At 36.0% G+C, this 22,765-nt stretch overlaps 1 protein-coding gene across 3 annotated transcripts in view; it reads left to right on the top strand.

Annotated features, from left to right (window-relative positions):
• The window catches only part of ZNF451 (zinc finger protein 451), an 80,514-nt gene extending 59,482 nt beyond the window's left edge, over positions 1–21,032 (top strand). For 2 of the 3 annotated variants that reach the window (XM_030803642.1, XM_030803643.1), the window contains 5 exons: positions 1,880–2,023; positions 3,380–3,510; positions 5,015–5,201; positions 12,182–12,250; positions 19,168–20,943. In XM_030803642.1, the coding sequence (XP_030659502.1) occupies positions 1,880–2,023; positions 3,380–3,510; positions 5,015–5,201; positions 12,182–12,250; positions 19,168–19,214 (578 nt within the window). In that variant the 3' untranslated portion in view covers positions 19,215–20,943. Of the gene's footprint in view, positions 1–1,879; positions 2,024–3,379; positions 3,511–5,014; positions 5,202–12,181; positions 12,251–19,167 lie in introns of all 3 variants that reach the window. The other variant, XM_012500424.2, reaches the window with a different exon arrangement.
• Positions 21,033–22,765: the final 1,733 nt, after the last annotated feature.

Here is a 22,765-nt window from a genome sequence, read left to right as displayed (position 1 = left end):
TACTACTGCATTTATCCACTTTCTAAACTTACGGGGACAGAGTATATGTTGGCTTTAAATAATATATATTTTAGATATCATTTTATTTTACAAAAGATGTGGAGATTTTCAAGAAGGAGGAAGTTGATAGTTTTTCTGAAAGTTAGATTTCAAAGTTATCCTAGTATTAATATCATTTAGATTTTTCTGTAATATTTGGGTTAACTAAAAAGATAAATCACATGAATTCTTTTTGTTTCTATTTGGCCATATTCTTTAGTGTGAGACATTTTAAAGGTCATTTCAGCATTTGTATATTTTTGTTATAATTAACTTGGAAGAAAAGCTTTAACATACAATTAAAATAGCAATTAGAAGTAGAGTTAAAGTGGTAGCAGGAAACCAGGGGGAAAATTGAAATATGAATTCCTTGTTTGTACTTACTCCAGATTTTGTTTATTCCATATGATAGGATTAAGTAAGTCTAGGCAGGTGTTATGTTTTTATTTTGTTTAGAAGTATAATTTGTTTTGTTTAGAAGTATAATTTGTTTTGTTTAGAGTATAATTTTAAGTGTATATTCTTTTATTTTTAAAATTTTTTTGAGATGGGATTTTACTATGTTGCCCAGGCTGGTTTCGAACTCCTGGCCTCAAGCAATCCTCCCGTTTTAGCCTCCCCAAGTGTTGGGATTACAGGTGTGAGCCACCACACCTGACTTAAGTCTATATTCTTTTAAATAAATACTAATTCTTGGTGAGTTATACAGTGTAGCATATTTGGGTACAGTGAGAATATGTGAAAATTTTGGCCAGTAATGTATTTTTATGAACTATTGAATTTTTACAGTCTTGCTCTATAGCATATGTAGATCTCACCATCACCTTTAGTCATGGCATGTTTTCAGTGATAAAGAATTAAATCATGAGCTACCTTGTCAACTCTAAACAGTGAAACACTGGTTACACCATTTTTATGTTCTCTTAGGCCTTTCTTTTGCGCTTCTGTTTACTTTTTTTTTGGAATTTGTGTTAGTCTATGTTTGATAGAAAATGCAATATCTAAATCTAGAATTACTGAGAAGTTAGAGAAAAGACGTAAGGTGGCTTGGAAATGGAAGGGAATGGCAGTAGTATATTTGAAGGAACTATTAGAATAAAAGCTATTCATTTTTTAAATAATACAAGATTTTAAAGTTTGCATTGTTACCACAGGAAACTTTAAGGCCTTGTCAAAGTGGAAAAGTATGAAACAAGATAAAGGGGAGGGAGAACGAGAGTTGGGGCATGGGGGAAGGTGAAAGAAGAATCTGAGAGAACCAAGAAGATGTGTTTATAGGGGGAGGTGTCACTGTACCACGGGCACCTATTTCTAGCACTGCTTTATGGCAGCAGGATTCCAGGTTATCTTATTTCTGCTCTCTAGGGTGTTTAATCATAGAACTAGAGGGCTACTAATAAATCAGTCCAGACTGGGAAAAGAACCAAATTCTGGTGGTGAAAATGTTCTTAATAGGTAACCTTGGAATTTTATATGGGTGGTGTTAGTTTTTGCTTATTTAACCTTAAAACTTGGTTTTCTAGTTCTTCTAGTACATTAATTTTTTAAAAAAATTCCTTGTATAAATGACTTTTTAACAAGCTTTAGAGTTGATGGAAGAAAATATTTGCAAGAAGGATATATAATCAAAATTTGTGAAATGTTCAGATTATTTTTATCTGATTTAAGTGTAAATGGTGTCATGTACAGATTTGGATTTCACAAAAAGGTTTAAATAGAAATGAGTAACATTCAAGGTTAGTATTTTTGCATATTAGGGTTCTAATATTTTTTGGACTTGAAATCAGAATGATTTTAGCAAATTCTTACTGAACTCATGTTGATATTTCTCTCTTCTCAGAGGAAGAAATTGTTGAGCTTCCAGATTTGGATTATCTGCGAACCATGACTCATATAGTCTTTGTAGATTTTGATAACTGGTCAAACTTTTTTGGTCATCTACCAGGGCATCTAAACCAAGGAACATTTATTTGGGGCTTTCAAGGTACGGTTAATAAGAAAAACAAAAGAAAACCGTTTTTCCCACCTCTTAGAATATAGATCAGTTTAAAAGGCTCCTCTTAAACCTTCCTGGATAGAACATAGGAACATAATTGGAATATTGTTCTTTTGTATTATAGTTACTCTGCTAGAATCGTTTTCTTTACATGCCTCTGTGGTAAATGTTAGCTCTGTCTGATGACTCAAAGTTTATGGATCCTTTGGCCGGGCGCGGTGGCTCACGTCTGTAATCCCAGCACTTTGGAAGGCTGAGGCGGACGGATCACGAGGTCAGAAGATCAAGACCATCCTGGCTAACACGGTGAAACCCCGTCTCTACTAAAAAGAAAAAAAAAATACAAAAAATTAGCTGAGCGTGGTGGCAGGCGCCTGTAGTCCCAGCTCCTCGGGAGGCTGAGGCAGGAGAATGGTGTGAACGCAGGAGGCGAAGCTTGCAGTGAGCTGAGATCGCGCCACTGCACTCCAGCCTGGGCGACAGAGCGAGACTCCATCTGAAAAAAAAAAAAAAGTTTATGGATCTTTTGATACAGATTGAAAAAGCCTTTATTCAACACCTAAAATGTGTCAGGTGCTATGGCTTTGTACTAACATGGTTACTGATTATTACGGTTTTATTCCTTTTAAAATACAAAGAAGCAGATGTTTTGTTTTTGTTTTTTTCCCTCAAAGTTTTAAAACTAATAAATAGCAGAATTATTTGGCCTCTCAGCTACAGGACTAATGTTATTTTCAACATGCCATAACTGCCTTTTCGGTTCATCCTTTCTGTTCTTAAGTGTTCAGCTTCATCTAAACCTCTTTACAAATTGTTGACCAAACCTGGGGGAGAGGCTTCTTTGGTTTACAGAGGATTAGTATAGTGAGCATCTGCTATGGTTTGTGTTTGATAGGAAATAGCATGTAAAGAGAAAGATTGGGATTAAAGATAGAAATATACTGACCTGGATAAGTTAGCCAGTATAATTGCTTTAGTAAGTTGAACTTTGGTGATTGCCCATCATTTCTGCATTGAATGGTGGTGACATCTGTAAAAACCACTTATGCTTACACTTATAGAATAATGCCATTCAAAGAATTTTTACACACATTACTTTTGATTTTGCTTAATATCCATGTGAGTTTTAAGATGATTTGACAGATTCAGGGAAGTTGGTCCACTTTCTCAAGACTGTAAAGCAACAAGATGTTGATGCTTATGCTAGGATGGAGTTCTTCCACATTCTGATCTAGTACTTTGCCTCTAGAAAAGTTTTTTTCTAGTATGTGTTTTTTCTTGATAAAATTTTTGGCCTTTCCTCTCCTGTTTGATTATCATTTTTGCCTTTTCTAAAATTAATAGGAGGAAACACCAATTGGAAGCCTCCGCTCAACTGTAAGATTTATAATTACCTGAACAGGATTGGATGCTTCTTCCTTCATCCTCGCTGTAGTAAAAGAAAAGATGCTGCTGATTTTGCCATATGTATGCATGTGAGTCATTGTTTTATTCAAAATCTAATGTGAATCTCAGACCCACTTGCATTTTTTTTTCCACTTGAATTGTAATGAGAGTTATAGATCATTCTTCAGTACTTCAGGTTCTACCTACGACTATTATGAAGGCAGGACCCCATAGCATATTTTTATTGCTTTATCCTCAACTTTTAGCAAATCTTCACCTATCCATAGTAGACCCTCAACTATTTGTGGGATAAATGATCAAGAGCTGATACTGTTTTTTGGTTTTGTTTTTGAGACAGTCTCACTCTCGCCCAGGCTGGAGTGCAGTGGCACAGTCTTGGCTCACTGCAACCTCAGCCCCCTGGGCTGAAACGGTTCTCGTGCCTCAGCCTCCCAAGTAGCTGGGACTACAGGAGCATACCACCATGCCCAGCTAATACTTGTATTTTTAGTAGAGACGGGATTTCTCCATGTTAGCCAGGCTGGTCTCAAACTCCTGGCCTCAAGTGATCTGCCCGCCTAGGCCTCCCAAAGTGCTGGGATTACAGGTGTGAGCCACTGCGCCCTGCTGATGATACTGTATTTGATATATATTAAGACACTTTCATATTTTATTATCTCTAAAATTAAGAGGTACCTTAACAATCACTGTTGGCCTAGATAGAATTTGCATTTGCTTCTGTCTCTGCCGGGTACCTAGAGAAACTGCCAAACTGAGACCCACTTTAAATTTTCTGCTTGAGGACTTACATGTCACACTGATAATGTGAATTTACTCTGCAAACTTGTTGACTGCAGCTTATGGTTTAAACAACAAAAGATTTCTTTTTCCCTCTATCTAGTGCCAAGATTGAATCATGCAAATTGCCTTGCTTACCTTTTCTCTATGGCAGATTTATTTCTTATTTACCCTTATATTGAGTGTATAGCCCTTTGGCATTCCAACCTTATATGAGGTCTGTTGGACTTCCATTTTGGCTTTTTCTTTTCATGGCACATAAAATAGCTTATATAATTTAATGGCATCTTATGTTTGATTAAATGTGGGGTATTTCATTTATGAACGAGTTCTTTTCTTTCTCTCTTTTTTTTTTCTTTTTGAGACGGAGTCTCACTCTGTCACCCAGGCTGGAGTGCAGTGGCGCGATCTCAGCTGCAACTTCTGCCTCCCGAGTTCAAGCGATTCTCCAGCCTCAGCCTGGAGAATCCCAAGTAGTTGGGATTACAAGCGCATGCCACCACACCCAGCTAATTTTTGCATTTTTTAATAGAGACTGCGTTTCACCATGTTGGCCAGGCTGGTCTCGAACTCCTGACCTCAAGCGATCCACCTGCCTCAGCCTGCCAAAGTGTTGGGATTACAGGCGTGAGCCACTGCACCCAGCTGAAGGAGGTCTTTATGTCATACTTTGGTAGGGACTAGGGAACAAGCTTACTATACCTTCCTAGGTATGTGTTCATTCTGAAATAGATATAACTTGTTTTGAAACTCATGCTGATTTTTTATCAACCTGTGCCATTTGTTCTAACTTAGGCTGGCCGTCTAGATGAACAACTACCCAAGCAAATTCCTTTCACCATCCTCTCAGGAGATCAAGGTTTTCTGGAGCTAGAGAATCAATTTAAGAAGACTCAGAGGCCAGCTCATATACTAAACCCTCACCACTTAGAGGGAGATATGATGTGTGCCTTGTTAAATAGCATATCTGATACCACCAAAGGTATGCAGCTGCAGTCACAGTGCAAACCACCCAAGAGGAGGAGACTTCACTGCTGAGAGAAACCAATAAACTGCTGTCCGCTAGTGAACTGTTGCCTGCTTACTAAACCATCATGTTCTCTTACTTCTATCTTTCTTATCTTTTTTAAAAAAAATCTCACTTTCATTCTTTAGTGTTTTAGAAGGAGGATGAATTCATAATAATTTTCTGGAGCTTTTTTTGACCTAGTAGATAAAATCTATATTGATGTATATAAAATATATATTCATGCGTTATAGTATGTTACTACAATTTTAAAAGCTCAGAATTCAGATCTTCACTTTGTTTCTGAAATTCCAAATTGACCTTCAGTTTTTTAGAAAGCAGTGTGCTTACAGGTGAAAACCAGAAAGCAATAAAAAAGGCGATCATTTAAGAGGTTGACAGTGACAAAATAAAACGCTGACAGGCTTTTAGGTCCTTAGAGAATTGGGTACATCCTATCTTATTGCTGGGACTTGCACTTTCTTCTGTACCTTTGTGAGATTGTTCAATGAAAGGAGTGCTGATATCCAATTTCACTTCCTAGTGTATAAGAAAAGATGTAATTCTAAGGATTCAGAAGTTTTGTTTTTCATTTTTCATAATTTCTGCAGTCAAATGCTCTACCACTGAGCTATACACCCCTTTTTCATAATCTCTGAAGTAAAGAAATATGGATAGAATAATTAATGTTTAAATATCCTAATAATTTAAATTCATGAATAAGGTTTGAAGATATTAATGAATTACCTTAGTGAAAAATAGTGGCTTTTTGGCATTTTTATTGTGTGCCTTTAAAGTTTTCAAGTCTGCTTGCCTCCTAGATTTTTTTTTTCTTTCAATATATTTGGAAGCACATTTTGATTGAAAACTCATTCCGGAGAATTTTGCTCTAATCACTGATTAGAGTGGATCAATTCACTTCTGCAAAGTTAGGAATCAGTAATCTGTGCTCTTTAGACTCTAAAGCGGAGTAGTGATGGAAGATTATAGAAGAAAATGAACTCGTGTGTTTATGTCATGCCTTAGTTCTGAGTATTATCTTCCTATTCTGTAATTTTTGTTTTCGCTTGTTTTTCTATCTGTGGCTTTCTTTTTTCTTAAAAAAAAAAAAAAAAAAAAGGGGGGGGCCGGGTGCGGTGGCTCACACCTGTAATCCCAGCACTTTGGGAGGCTGAGGTGGGTGGATCACCTGAGGTCAGAAGTTCAAGACTAGCCTGGTCAACATGGTGAAACCCTGTCTCTACTAAATATACAAAAATTAGCTGGGCATGGTGGCGGTTGCCTGTAATCCCAGCTACTCGGCAGGCTGAGGCAGGAGAATCGCTTGAACCCAGGAGGCGGAGGTTGCAGTGAGCTGAGATCGCACCATTGCACTCCAGCCTGGGCAGTAAGAGCAAAACTTCGTCTCAAAAACAAACAAAAAACAAAACACCTCTTCTACTCTTTTGCCATCACTTTCCCAGTCCTCAACATCTACTTAATATCCTGTAAGATAAAGTTTTACCTTTGCCACACAAGGCCAACCTCCCTTTCCTTCTCTTATGCTTCTGCTTTTGGGAACATTTCTTTTATAATTTCAAATATGAAACCTGTTACGGTTTTGCAGAGGCAAAACCATATTCTGTTTGGAATGAGAGGTGAATATGAGTAGGCTTGCATGGGTATATTACGGTTGGAGGTAAGATATAGGTTATTATTATCTGCTGATTATGCCCTTCCAAATGACTCTTATGTTCTAGGTATTTTTTTTTTAATCACCCATACTCAGTACTCATTTGAACTAACTACTCTTTGGAGGCACATGTGTACTTTATTCTTAATTTTTGTGACATACAGAGATTGTGCACTGCATGAAGAAGGATATGGGCTTTGGTTCAAATGCTGACTTTGCTGTTTCCTAGCAGTGCGATTTCAGGCATGTTACTTTTTTGGAGCCTCATTTTTTTGTATTTATATGGTTGTAATAGTTAGTGATGTATGTAAAGTGTCTAGCACAGTATATAAAGCACTTTAGCTATTTAACAAATAATAGCTATTTTTATTATTACTACCATAAAAAGAAAATGTGATTCCTAGCCACTACATTTTTAATGTTACACTGAATCATAGTATGTTCAGGCTTAGTTATCTGATTTAAGACCAAATTTTTTCTTCATGGAAGACTTAAAACCATCAAATTGCCTGTAGTGAACTTTATAAGGAATCAAAGAAAAATCATTTTCTTGGATAACTTTTTATTCCGTTTCCTTTCCTAACAAATAGCTTTGTGAATAGTCGAGTAATAGTTTCTATTAAGGAATGGTATTTAATATATAATGGGACTCTAAACCTCTCAATGTCCATTAATAATATAATTTTTATTACTAAAGAATGCCAGGATAACTCCTTGCACATAGCTAAACATGGTGTTCCTTCTCGTTTTCAGATTTGACAGCCAGTCAGTTTCTTAAGGCAATGTGGTTTTTGGGGTGAAGGGGTCACTGGACCTTTTTGAGAATCTGATGAAAACTTTCTATACCCTCCTTCCCCCAAAATAAACATGTATATAGTACATTGCATACAATTTCAAGGAATTTGTGGTCTCAACGCTTCTAGTTGCCAATCAACAAACAAAATTGTCCTTTGGGGTGTAACCTAAGTTTATACTATAAGTCCACAGTCCCCAACCATTTTGGCACCAGGGACTGGTTTCATGGAAGACAATTTTTCCATGGATTGGGAGCAGGAGGTGGGGCATTAGATTCTCATAAGGAGTGTACAACCTAGATCCCTTGCACGTGCAGTTCACAATAGGGTTTGTGCTCCTATGAGAATCTAATGCCGCTGCTGATCTGACAGGAGGAGGAGCTCAGGTGGTAATGCTGGCTCACCTCCTGCTGTGCAGCCCAGTTCCTAACAGGCCACAGATTGGTACTGGTCCATGGCCCTGGGGTTGGGGACTCCTGCTGTAAGTAACATACAGTGATAAGTTCTCTCATATTTGTTATTATACAGCCAGGCTGGTGATTTTTCAGATTTTTGAATTTTTCACCAGAGCATAGAGAAGTGATACAAGTTTGAGTCTCTTATTCTTTATAAGTTTTCAGAAATTTACCCCAGCAGGACTAAAAAGTGGTTTTTATTAGACTAAAGATTGCTGTATAAATAGGAAGGATCTTTTGAATATTATTATCAGAATCAATGATTGTATGGTATCATACTAGAAGAAATTAGTCTTTGCTAATTCTCTGTTAATTGAAAGTCTTTCCAGAGGTACTTATTTCAGTAAAAATACAGATATTTGGAGTTGCTGGTTCTGTATATTGGTGTCCAGTCATTTGTTCCTAAGGCATTGTTTTTGCGTGGTGGGGAGGGGAAAAGTTAAGTAGCTTTATTACTGGTACATTTTTAGGTCTCTGACTTGGTTAGTTAGGGTAAAAGTTCTTTTCTCTCCTTGTAAGCATCAGGGTTTCAACGTGAACATTTTAATTACAGCTATGATATATGTATAAATTCTTGTAGAGACATTTAAAAAGTCTGTTTAATTTCTGCCCCCACCTTGGTCTTCTTATCCTTCATCATTTCTATTTTATATTGTACTTATCCTCACTTTCTTAACACTTAAGATATATGGATCCTTTCTGGTAATCCCAATCAGAGAAGCCAGGTAGACTTTCTTAGACCATTTATATTTTATTCCCAAATACTTCTTTATTCTAACTCAAGCCTCATGTTTCAGAGATGCAGATATAACGTGTCACTTAAATGTTGAAAGAAAAAAAAAGTGAACTTTTTTATTGAAAAAAGTTTATTGAAGTTTATTGTAGTTTATTGCAGACCTACTATGTGCCAGCCACCATGTTAACTGCTTTTTATGTTTGTAGTGTTTACAGATGTTTAAATATGTTTAAAGAACTTCTTCCACATGCTTTTTAATCCCCTTTGCAAGCTACGAAGTAGGTGTTGGGTTACCCCATTTTATAAGTGTGGAAGGAAGCAGAGGTTCAGAAAGGTTAAATAATCTACCTGCAGCCACAGAGCAAGTGCTTTGCTTTTCATTAGTATCAACGACTATGGGTGAGACTTTCACTGACACAAATACCTGATTCCATGATGTAGAGCTAGCCACCCAGTGTGAATTACTGGCTTTAACCATGTCCTTAAAGAATGAAGATAATGGGAGATATTCTGCCACAGTATAGTGACATTGCAGAGTTTATATAAAGATATCAAACAAGTTTTTTTCTTTTTAAATAACATTCAGGAGGAATGCGCTTTTTTTTTTTTATCAGAAGAAATGATTTGGTTGTGAGTTCTGGTGCTTTAAAAAGTAAAGTGATTATATGCTGAATATAGCCAAGGAAAGCAATTAGCATTCTAATTTCTCTAGGATCTTTTGTCTCATAATTAAATGAATAAGCACCATCTTTACAGGCCCCTCGAGATGTTGGCACTAGAACTACAAGCACTGCAGTGAGCTTATTGGAGTACTGCAACATGTGGTTTCAAAGAAATTCACTAGAAACCTGCCTCCTGTTGCTTCCTCTACCTCTCCCCTAATCGATGTAAATGTTCCAGGGCACACAGAAGTTAATATTTTCAGTGTTTTCTTATTTGGGCCGGTATCTGCTCCCTTGAGAATTACATATAATGAAATGTTACTACAAGTTAATTTTTGTTGAATCTGTATGCTCCTTAGATGGTCTTGTTTATAAGCCTGAGACTGTCATATCTATTTAGTTGTGGCTTCATTGTGGATGAGTGGGTTAGAAGCAGTAAGTATGGTTGACATATATACAGTCATACCAATTACACAGATTTTTAAATCCATCTTACGTGTAGAGCATAAACATTCACCTAGGTGCTATGGAAGTGTAGATGATTGAAGCAGCATCATGGCCTGTGGACTAGGCATTACCTAAAATAATTGTTGAACTTATTTCTTAAAGTCTGTCTGCCTGCTGTTTCCTCAGCCTGTTAATGAAAACTATAGGTTGTTTCTTTGGGCACCATTATAAAAATATGTTTGATAAGATTAATTCCATGCAAAGGTACTGAAAATAAGAAAGAATATTTACGATTTTCTCTGTTCTTCTGATGGGGTTGATTGAGGCAAAAGAAACCTTTTATGATATTAATATTTGCAACCCCTTGTCAAGTTAATCCTTGACAAATCAAGGATTTGTCATTATTCAAACCTGTAGTGTAGCCTTAGGCCTTGCATGCAATGATGAATTGTTTGGATGAGTTATAACATGCTGTTTTTGACTGACCTTGACCTTAAATTGTAATAACAGAAACCTGTGGGTATTTTCCTTTTGTTCTTAATGTTTAGAGCAAGCTTGTCTAACCTGCGGCCCACGGGCCACATGTGGCCCAATTCAGCTTTGAATGTGGCCCAACACAAATTCGTAAACTTTCTTAAAACATTATGAGGGTATTTTTTTTTATTGCGTTTTCTTATTTTGCTCATTGGCTATCATTAGTGTTAGTGTATTTTATGTGTGGCCCAAGACAATCTTCTTCGAATGTGGCCCAGGCAAGCCAAAGATTGGACACCCCAGTTTAGAGGTTTAATTTTGTTCTTTAATTTGTAAATGTAATGTCTTATTTACCTAAAACATTGCTTGAAATATTTGAAGTATTTTGCTGGAATTAATAGCAAAATGACTTGTAAAAACAAATTTCTGCAGCAAAAGAATATAGTGAAATATAGTGATTTAATTTTTATTTATAGACACTTAAAGGTCTTTTTAATGTATATTTTAAGTTTTTAAGTTTGCACAGAAACAAATATGTCTATATGATTTGTATTTAAGTGCTGATTCAAGTCACTGACATATATATCATATATAGATACATATCTGTTTATATTTGTATAATTATTATATCTTGATATAAATATATATTGATTTAAATGTAGTTAAAGTGATAAGCAAAATATTAGGTCATTGATAGTACAATGTTTCAAAATTTTAAAGATGAACTTTATTTTTCAGAATAGTTTTAGATTTACAAAAAAGTTGTGAAGATAGTACAGAGTGTTTCCATGTACCCATACTTAGTTTCCCTTATTAGTAACATCTTATATTAGAGTGATACATTTGTCATAATTCACAGAACAATATTAGGACATTATTACTAATTCCAGCCTTTAGTTTTCCCCAATGTCCTTTTTCTTTTCTCCCCTCCCCTCCTCTCTCTTTTCTTTCTTTTCTCGTCTCGTCTCATTTCATTTCTGGAGACAGGGTCCCACTCTGTCACTCAGGTTGGAGTGCAGTGGTGTGATCTCGGCTCACTGCAACCTCCGCCTCCCAGGTTCAAGCGATCTTCCTACCTCAGCCTCCCAAGTAGCTGGGACTATAGGTGCGCACCACCATACCTGGCTAATGTTTTGCATTTTTGGTAGAGACAGGGTTTTGCTATATTGCCCAGGCTGGTCTTGAACTCCTGAGCTCAGGCGATCCACCCACTTTGGCCTCCCAAAGTGCTGGAATTACAGGTGTGAACAACCATGCCCGGCCTCAATATCCTTTTTCTACCCCAGGACCTCTTGGGATCCCACAGGACATTTAAACATTAATCTCCTTAGGCTCCATGGTTCAAATTTTAAGTGAGTTTTGCAATGCCTTTTCAGTCATACCATATTATAAAGCCTTCGGTCTCTTAATATGAAAGCATCTAAGACATCAGGTAAGTAAGTTTGTGCTATGCAAGAGGCATTGTTAATTAAAACCTATGATGTTATCTCTATAGAGATGAATGCATGTGATTTTCAAAACATAGGAGAATTTAATCTGTCACCATTTTTAATATTATTTGGTAAGCATTGGAGAAAACCTAGTGTGGGAAAGTAGTGTAACACTAATGAACTGTACTATAACGAGTAAGCTTGGGTATGAGAAGTTATTGAAAATAATATTGAGAATACATAAATTTATGGCACAATAACTGCATGTGTTGATTCTTCTTTACAGAATGTGACAGTGATGATAACATGGGTGCCAAAAATACTTCAATAGGAGAAGAATTTATATCCACAGAAGGTAACCTAATAGAGTTAATCTCTTTTCTACTTGACTGTATCTGTATTTTTTTTTTAAATTTCTCTGTCTCTCACCCATTCACCCCTCTTATTTCCCCAGGTTAAAACATTTTCTCAGTTTGAAGGATAGCTTTGCATTTTTCATGTAAGATGACTTGGGGGTAATACTAATTTAGAAAGCTAGAATGGGTCAGCCAGTTATGGCCCTTGGGTCAAATCCAGTCCACTATCTTTAGGAACACAGCCATACATTTAAGTATTGTCTATGCTATTGCTTTTGTACCACAACTGCAAGGTTGAATAGGTGTGGCACAGACAGTAGAGCCCCTCCAACCCCGCCCCCCTCAAATAATTATTTTCTAACCCTTTAAAAAGAAAAAGTTTGCTAACCCCTGGGCTAGGAGATGATTTTGATTTCCTAATGGTTATTTATCTTGAGTAGTATTAAGAGTATTAAAAGACAGGCAGTGGAACTCTAAAAGCAAGCACTTACATCTAAATATAAATGGGCTTTTTAAAATAAATTTTAAAAGGCTTTTTTGTTTGTTTTTTGTTTTTTTAAGACAGAGTCTCGCTCTGTCACCCAGACTGGAATGCAGTGGTACAATCTTAGCTCACTGCAGCCTCTGCCTCCTGGGTTCAAGTGATTCTTGTGCCCCAGCCTCCACAATAGCTGGTATTACAGGCGTGTGCCACCAACACGCCCAGCTAAAAATTAAAATTCTCATTTACTCTTCTTAAAGGAAAAGCTATTTCCTTCCATGGGTTAAAGAGAACTTTTTATGTCACTTGGCATCAAATCGTTTGCTGGCTGTACCGTTATTTGGTTGTGTCTTGTAACCATTCTTTACTTTGGTTTTTCTATAACAGACTGCACTTTTTAATAACCGGGGGGAAATGAGATAATGGATCTTAGAAAATACTTTGAGCTTCACTGGAGAAGTTGAAAGTGTTATATCAGCATCTTTGACATTAAAGAAAAACAGTAGGAGTCTTCATGTACATTCCAGTATAATGTTTATTGTTGGAGATTGTAGGGTAGGAATGTGGAGGCTGGAAAGTAGGGATGGAAATGTGACTAAACACACACAAACAGAATGGCCTGACTGGTATGTTTTCTTTGCATTTCCTTGATCTCAGATAATACAACTAGTTTGACTAAGAGCATACGAGAGCTTTATGCTATTAGGAGTTTGGGAAATGGAGTCTGGCAGTGGAATCGATTCATCCATTAGATTAAGTAGATAGCTGTAATCTTTCTGCCTTATAGCCAAATTTCATTGGTTAAACAAAACTGGCAATAAATCTATATCTAATTGGAAGGAAGCAAGTGTTTTGACCAACTTGTTTTCCCAGCATGGTCTTTCAAGGTCTAGCTTAATGCTTAGCAGCCACATAATGATGAATTAAACAAATGAAAGAACTTTTGTGTGTTTTGAACAAAAACTGCCAATTAAGTTGTTTATCAAGGCCACTAAAAGATAAACAGTACTGAACATCTAAAGAGTTCAGATTTTGCAACTTTTATTTGACACCTCGTGACTCATCCCATGGAAAATGCCAGGCAAAATTATAACTTTTAAATAATTATAAGCTGTCACAGTTTTGTGGGCTCCCAGCTAACCTAGGAAATCTGAGATTTGTGTAACTGGATATGTACCACATATTATCTATGTAATGCATTTTATGGTTTGGAGGTGGAGATGTTACATTTTTGTGATTATTTGGTTTGGAAAAATAATTATTTTTATAGGATTCAAGAGAAGATACTTTAAACCTATAACTAGTTGTCATAGTTAAAATAGAGGTGGGGATAAAATCCTTAATTCCAAGAAAAACCAAAGGAATGTGTTTGTGTTTTGTATCCTGATGCTTTATATAAAATAAGTGTGAGAAGCACACGGTGTTTCACACAAGTTAAGGAATATGGGCTCCTTTGCACTTTTCTCTAACACCCTTCTTCTTTCCCCCTCCTCATCACCCCAAAAGAGCTAACTCGAATTTCATCTCTTAGGTTGAACCATATAGAATTGCCATTTTTGTAGGCACTGTCGTATGGTCAGTGCCTTTCCTAGATTGTCCATCTTTAGACACAGCCAACCACTCTCTATTCTGGGCTTCCTCTGTACCAGGCCAAGTGGATTTAAAATACTTCTGTCTACATCTTTCATCTCCACTGACTGTAAGCTCCTCAGGGAGTAGGATCATGTTTTATTTATCTTTACTTCAGCAGCACCTAGCACAGTGTTTGGCACAAAATGGTTGCTTGTTAAATGAATAAACTTTTAACAAACTTAAAACATGTTAGAGCCACCAGGACCCATTTCCCTATAACTGGATAAGGGAAATTAAGATAGAGGCTATTTTGTTATAGAATATTGGGTTATTTTGTTGACTCCAAACCACAGAAGCAAAATAATGTTCTAGTCTAGACCTGATAACAAAACTCAAAAAAAATTTTAAGCAACCTCTTAAGTCTGTTTTTATTCCTTCCTTTCCCAGTACAACTCTGTAAATGCCTGAGAAATAGTGGCAGAAGAGAGGATAAATCTGCTTATGGCTTTTTGCCTTAGGGTAATTCCCTCCTTCCGTGATTTGTCTTATTCTTTGTTGTTTCCCATAGACCAGTATCAAACTCTGACCATGCAGACCAGTCATAACAATCCCATATAATCTATTTCCTGTACTTGACAGAGGAAACAGATGCCGCATAATGTGGTGGTGAAAAGTACAGTCTTTGGATTCATACTGCCTAAGTTAAAACCCTGCTGCTTACAAGTTGTGTAATATTGGACAAGTCACTTCACTGTGCTTCAGCTTCCTCCTTTTAAATATGGGAATATTAGTATACCTACCTTACTAGAATAACATGACATATGGTAAATAGTATATATTGGTTGCTGCTACTGTTACTGGGATTATGATGATCATTATGCCATTATATATTCACCTAAGGTCTACTCTAGAGGTATGTCTATTAACTAGAGGTATTCTGACTCAAATTGCTGGAAGAGACAGAGGACAGCATTATATAGATAATTTTCTTTACAAAACCATCTTTCTGTAAGTGTTAGCAATATGCCTTATTCTGAGAATTCCTTCAATTAATAGCAGTCAAAGCTGCTCTTAATCTTAACAACTTGTGAGAGTCAGACTGTTCTCTTCATTTTATATGAAAACTGAGGCTTCTAAACATTCAGTAATTTGGCCTTACAGCCACAGTTTTAAAATGATTGGGGAACCATTTCTATATGTCTTTTACCTCCTACTACTGGTTGTTTTTGTTGTTTGCCATAATTACTGCTCTCAAAGTAAATGAAATTAAGGCCAAAAGGAGGGTAAGGGGAACACAGAGCTAGCCACAGAATAGAAAAACAAAGACAGATTTTTCACAAGTGCTCTTTATTTTTTCATGTGACTTCAAGTTACGGTCTGATGTCCTTTAGTTTCAATCTGAGAGATTCTCTTTAGCATTTCTTGTAGGGCAGGTCTACTAGTAAATTCTGTAGCTTTTGTTTATCTGAGAATTTCTTTAAGAATAGTTTTGTCAAATATAGAATTCTTGATCGACATTCTTATTTTCTGGTCTCCATGGTTTTTTATAAGAAATCAGCTAGTAATTTTATTAAGGCTCTCTTGTATGTGATGAGTTGTTTCTCTCTTGTTGTTTTCATTGTTTTTGGCTTTTGACAGTTTGACTATAACATGTCTCAGTGTGGGTCTTGTTAGAGTTCATTGAGCTTCTTGGATATGTAGATTCACCTCTTTCATCAAATTTGGGAGTTTTTCAACCATTATTTCTTCAAACATTCTTTCTGATCCTATTTTGCTTCCCCTCTTGAGACTCCTGTAATGCATATGTTAGTTCACTTGATGGTGTCCCACAGGTCTCTTGGACTCTGTTTACTTTTCTTCATTTTTCTTTCTGTTCCTCATACTGGATGATTGATTGATTGATTTAGACTGAACCCAAACCAAGACACACACTGGATAATTTAAATTGTCCTATCTTTAAATTTGCTGACTCTTTCTTCTTTGTACTCAAATTCATTAAGCCCCTCTAAAGATTTTTCATTTTAGTTATTGTACTTTTCAGTTCCTGAGTTTCTATTTGATGGGCTTTTAATAATTCTGCCTCATTATTGGTACTCTTAATTTTGTTCATACATTGTTTTCCTGGTTTCCTTTAGTTCTTTGAACATACATAAGACAGTTGGCTTAAAGTCTTTGTCACCCATGCTATATCATATAGCCTGTTGCTTCTAGTCTACAAACCTGTATAGCATGTTATTGTGCTGAATACTGTAGACATTGTAACATAATGGTAAATACTTGTGTATCTAAACATAGAGACATAAAAATACGTAAAAAATGGTATACCTGTATAAGGTACTTACCCTGAATGGAGCTTGCAGGATGGGGAGGTTGCTCTGGGTGAGTCAGTGAGTGAGTGGTGAGTGAATGTGAAGGTCTAAGATGTTACTGTATTCTACTGTAGATTTTATAAACACTGTACGATTAGGCTATACTACTTTTTTTTTTTTTTTTTTTTTTGAGACAGTCTTGCTCTGTTGCCCAGGCTGGAGTACAGTTGTGTGATCTCGGCTCACTGCAACCTCTGCCTCCTGGGTTTAAGTGATTCTCCCACCTCAGCCTCCCAAGTAGCTGGGATTATAGGCATGTGCAACCACGCCCAGCTAATTTTTGTATTTTTAGTAGAGACTGGGTTTCTCCATGTTGTCCAGGCTGGTCTCGAACTCCTGACCTCAGGTGATCCACCCACCTTGGCCTTCCAAAGTACTCACATTAAGACATGAGCCACTGTGCCTGGCCTATACTACATTAAAAAAATTTTTTTTCTTCAATAATCAGTTCACCTTAGCTTACTGTAATGTATAAACTTTAAAATTTTTAACTTTTTGTCTCTATTGTAATAACACTTAAAACACACTTTGTACAGCTATAGAGAAATATTTTCTTTATATCCTTATTCTATAAGCTTTCCCTACTTTTAAATTGTTTTATTACTTTTAAAACTTTTTTGTTAAAAACTAAGACACAAACACATATCTGTTAGCTTAGACCTACACAGAGTCAGGATCATCAATATCACTTTTATAAGTAGCAATACCCTCTAAAATAATAATAAAAAGTATAGTAAATACATAAAACAGTACCAGAGTTTATTATAATTTTCAAATGTTATGTACTGTACATAATTGTATGTGCTATACTTTTACACAACTGGCAACATAGTGTATTTGTTTACAGCAGCATCACCACAAACACATGAGTAATGTGTTGCACTGCAACATGAAGATGGCTATGACATCACTAGGCAATAGGAATTTTTCAGGTCTATTATAATCTTATGGGACCACTGTTGTATATGTGATCCCACTGTTTACCAAAAGTTGATATGCAGCATATGACCATACTTGCTTTTTGTTTTTTATAGTCTTTCAGCTGGCAAGCTTAATCCCTATAAGCTCACTGGAGGTATGATATCTTTGCATAGATGTTTCTGTACTTAACGATGGTTTGATTTATGATTTTTTTACTTTATAAGGATGTGAAAGCAATATGCATTTAGTATAAACCATACTTCAAATTTTGAATTTTAGTTCAAAGATTTTTATAACTTTAATTGTAAAACAGACATTGTGATTTCATATATATATACACACATATATATACATATACATACATATACATATAACCTACTATCATTTGTTAAAAAGACCTTTCCCTATCATTCTGCAGTGCTACCTTTGTTATAAATCCAATGTCCATATATGCATGGGTCTGTTTCTGAGCTGTCTATGCTGTTCCTTTGGTCTATTTATTCTTGCACTAGTACCACATTATTGATTACTGTAACTTTATAATAAGTGTTCATATCTTAGACAAGTCTTGTCCCCTTGTTTTTCTTTGGTAAGAGTGTCTTGGCTTTTCTTTGCATTTCCTCATCCCTTTTAATTCATCTTAAGGGCAACCAACTGATCCTAGAGTGTAGCTTTAACTTGATACATGGTTCATGCTAGTTTGTAGTACTTTAAATTAGACAACATAACACTAGTGCCCCCACTCAGAGGAACATGCGGTTGCATCTTAGGGAGATGACTGGTGCCTGTAGCCAAGTAGCCTCTGAGAGACTGTGGACCAGATGGGATAAGATAAATCTGGTGTGAGAAGCTAGTGAAGGCCAAGAAATTGACACCAAATTTCACCCTCCTGGATTTTAGCATCGTTCCCAAGGAGGAGCTGGAACCCAACTATTGTGAACCCAATAGTGTCTGTCTTCTTCACTATTACATTGCTGTTCCTGGTATATAATGGGCATTCAATAAATATTTGTCAAATGAGTTTACATACATCTGCATACAGCATATATTATATGCTTCCCAGATGACATTTATGTGGCCATGAGTTTCACTACCTTAGATGCTAGGATGCTTGAAGCTAATTTTTCCCCAGCTTTATTGAGGTATAATTAAAAATTAAACTAAATTTTTAATGGCCTGTGACATTTTGTCATTTCATGGAGTTGCCTTTCTGTTTAAAGTCTTGTATGTATCACCTCAAGTCTTTTAGCAAATAAGTGATTTTTTTTTAAATGTTGAAACAAGTGATTACCTGTCAGTGATTTTAAGTTTGTTGACTTTCTGCATCCCTAAGTGGAATTAACTTGCAAGTTCTAAGTTCATATATAAAATTCAATTCGAGATCATATCTGGATTTTCATATTTCAAAATACTCAATTTTTTAGTAGAGAAACTGCCAAGTTATCCTGTGTTTTTCCATTTTGATTTTACTTTCCTTCTTGAAAAGATGAATACAGTCGATGAAACTTAAATAAATACAGCACATGTTGAGTTTTCTGCCCTAAGTGTTAAAATTCTATGTTTTTTAATGCAGATGTGGAATTAGAAGAAGCTATTAGAAGAAGTCTTGAGGAAATGTAATTAAAGATATTACCACACAACATCAAGTGGCCTTGAAGAGACTCAGATAATGAATTCTTGAGTTTGTTTTCTAAAGGAGACCAGAAATCCACTATTGCAAATGTATTTGAAAACATGTTTTTGCTTTCATATGTTCAAAATCTGATCTTTGTTTTGTATTTTTGTGCTAATGTGCAAACATGTACAGAAGGAATAGAATACAAGTTCATTCAAATATAAAGTATGTATTCTAATATAGGTGTAACAGTTTCCCAGTTAACTTTGAATTTATATATTTAGATTTAAAGGATTAAAAAAAAAGGAAAGCTCTTGACAGTTGTTTCCCAAATAGCATTAGTTCTTTAATTTTATTTGTACTGTACAAATGATGCTAGTTTATTTTTTTAGGAGTGAAAATGAATATAAAAAAGGTGACATAGGTCAAGTTTTCCATAAATTCTACTTCTCATGTGGCACTATTATATAATACCTTTGAGATCTTTGTTTATGTTTATTAGAAGAGGGTAATGGAAACTGATCATGGAAACATTTAAAATTTTATCAGCAATGTTCTTTGTGGGTGCCATGCATATGTAGATTACTGCTTTAATTAGAGCAGCACGTTGCTAAAATAAAAACTACACCTTAATTTTTAAGAAATAATTTAAATGAAACAATTTCCATTCCTTTTACCTGCTTAGACTTTTATGTGACTTGTATGATCTCCTGTTTAAAGGGAATGGTGTCAAAATATTTGCATAAAATTATTTTTCATAACATTAGTCCTTTTTTATATATTTGTGGAAACATAATATTCTTCAAGAAATAATATTGAAAGCCTACTCAGGAATAATCTTCCTTAACTCTTTAAAATTTTTATTTCATATGGAGTGTTTTCAGTTTAGTTATTCACTGAATTGTCAGTTTCCTTCATTTGGTATTACATATTTAATTCTTAAATATTGAGGCCCCATTGTGAGTAATAAAAAATACGACATAAGTAGAAGACTAAGAAGGGCTTGTCATATTATCTTTGTGTATATGCTTCATGTTATTTGACCAGAAATGTCTTATCTTTAAAAATTTTTAGTATTATTTACCAAACTTAAAAACATTTCTATAAATATAAAGCTTTTCTTTATATTTAAGACAAAATATAAAGGCTAGAATTTTGTTCCTTCTCTGTAACACTAAATATTTTAGTGTGAAATTGAATTTTTTTATTACTATAGTCTTTTCAATCTACAATTTGTGTTTTTAATTTCTTGATATGTCACTTCTGTTCCTCCCTGCTTGCATTTTTTAAAAACTAGACATTGTGGCTTGAGAATTTATCAATCATCTTTCCAAAATGACCACATTGTGCTTTTAGTTTGTATGTTTAAGTGGTCAAGCAAGGCTCTAGGAGGTAGTCACTGAGCTGGACCTTAAACACATCTGCAGGAGCTCACAAAATAGTGAGGAGTAAAAGAGGCATTCCAGAAAGATGAGTAGTTAAGCAGATGTGGGGGCAGGGCAAGAGGAGACAGCACCTTGTTGCCAGAGATTCTAAAAGGTGTGAGGGACACTGATGCTCTATTAAGAAGCTTTTGTGGTGTGTGTGGTAGAGAATAATTAAGGCTTCTGATAAGACAGGAAAGGGATATTTCATCATGACTGTTAAGAAAAAAACTGGGTTGCTTAATGTTTTAATTGATAATTGTCACTGTATTTCTACTTGTTAAATAATTAAAAATCATCTTAAAATTCATACTTTGACTTTAATTTAGATACAAGGACGCTGTGTAACAGAGAAAGTTGTATGGATTATCAAAAGTAAATGTTTCTAACATTGACAAAGATGCTTATCTTTTCATTACATCATTCACTCATTAATTCATTCAGTCACAAAATATTGACTACCCACCATGTGCCAGCAACTGTTCTAAGCACTTGGAATATACCAGTAAGCAAAACAAAGCCCTTACCCCTCTGTGGAGCACATATTGGTGGAGAGGAGGGGATTATACAATGTTAGTAAGCAAGTAAATAAAGCTGCATATCTGATGGTGATACGTGTAAGGACGGAAAATAAAGAAGGGAAGGGAAAAAATAGTGCAGGGACAGGGAGTTGGGGGGAGGCTTGCTATTTTTGACAGGGTGGTTAGAAAAGACCTCACTGATAGGTAAACCTGAGCAAAGACCTGAAGAAGGTGAGGGAATGAGGATGAAAATACATATCGGGAAGAGAGTTCCAGGTGGAGGAGGGGAAGGTCCAGACAGGAGCTTAGTATATTCAAGGAAAAGCAGGAAGGCTAGTATGGCTGATGGGATGAGCTAGGAGAGTAATAGGAAATGAACTTATTGAGGTTTTTCTAATGACCTGTGCTTTTACTCTGAGGTGAGGAGCCATTGAAGGTTTCTGAGAATAAATGGTATGATCTACCTAAGGATTGCTGTAGTTGCTGCACTGAGATAACATGTACATGAAAGGCAAGAGTAGAAGCAGGGAGACCAGAGAGGAAGGTATTGTAGTATTCCAGGTGCAAACTTGCCAGGTAGCTTGAACCAGAATGGTGGCGGTAGAATTGGGAAGAATCTGGATATATTCTGAAGGTAAAATTGATGGGATTTACTAATGGGGTGGATCTAGGATATGAGAGAAAAAGAGTTCAGGATGATTCTAAAGTCACTTGATAGACTTTCAAACCACTCACAAAATGTGTTTTGTTTTCGTTTGTGTCATGATAAAGTTATTTTTAATAAGATCAAATAATCCCCTACCCCAAGAGTTAATTAGGATTTAGAATGAGTTCAGAGGGAATTGGGATGCAGCCTTAAGGGCTTCAACTCTGTTCAAGTATTTAAATGGCTTTGATCTCTGATTAAAGGTGGTGGTTCAGCTTTAAACTATTATTATCTATCATTTTCTGTGCCCTGTACATTGTCATCCTTGGAATGAGAGGCATAGAGCTATCAGGAGAGGGGACCAAAGCCTAACTTTTTAAGTAGACTAATCTTTGTATCCTCAGCTCTGTTCCATCTTTTACCGACAGCTGGTGCCTGACCTAGAGGCCTACTGCATCTTTTTGTTAACAGAGGATTTTTAAAAGTTGAGGACTTTTTAATGCCAATTATTTCATTCAGAATATTTATTTATTTATTTTTTGAGACAAGGTCTTGCTCTGTCGCCCAGGCTGGAGTGCAGTGGCGGGATCTCGGCTAGCTCAACAGGAATAATTTTAATAGCAAAAATTTAAAACCCCTTCATTAAGCCAGGCGTGGTGGTTCACACCTGTAATCCCAGCACTTTGGGAGGCTGAGGTGGGAGGACCGCTTGAACTCGGGAGGTCGAGGCTGCAGTAAGTCGTGATCGCGCCACTACACTCCAACGTGGGCGACAGACCCTATCTCAAAAACAAAAAAAATTAGAATGGTAAAAATGAAGTAAATTCACTTTGCTTCCCACATCTAGCTAGACAGGGAAAGATGGAGTAGCTTTTTCTTTTTTACTTCATAGCTTCAGTGTTGTCCGGTCTTTCATTACTCTCATCTCAGTATACAGTGGTAACCGGAAGGTCAGGTGAGTGTGG

Source organism: Nomascus leucogenys, chromosome 22a, assembly GCF_006542625.1.
Source record: "Nomascus leucogenys isolate Asia chromosome 22a, Asia_NLE_v1, whole genome shotgun sequence".
Taxonomy (NCBI): domain Eukaryota; kingdom Metazoa; phylum Chordata; class Mammalia; order Primates; family Hylobatidae; genus Nomascus; species Nomascus leucogenys.
The sequence above is the reverse complement of the archived record's forward strand: the minus strand, read 5'-3'. Positions and strand labels throughout refer to the sequence as shown.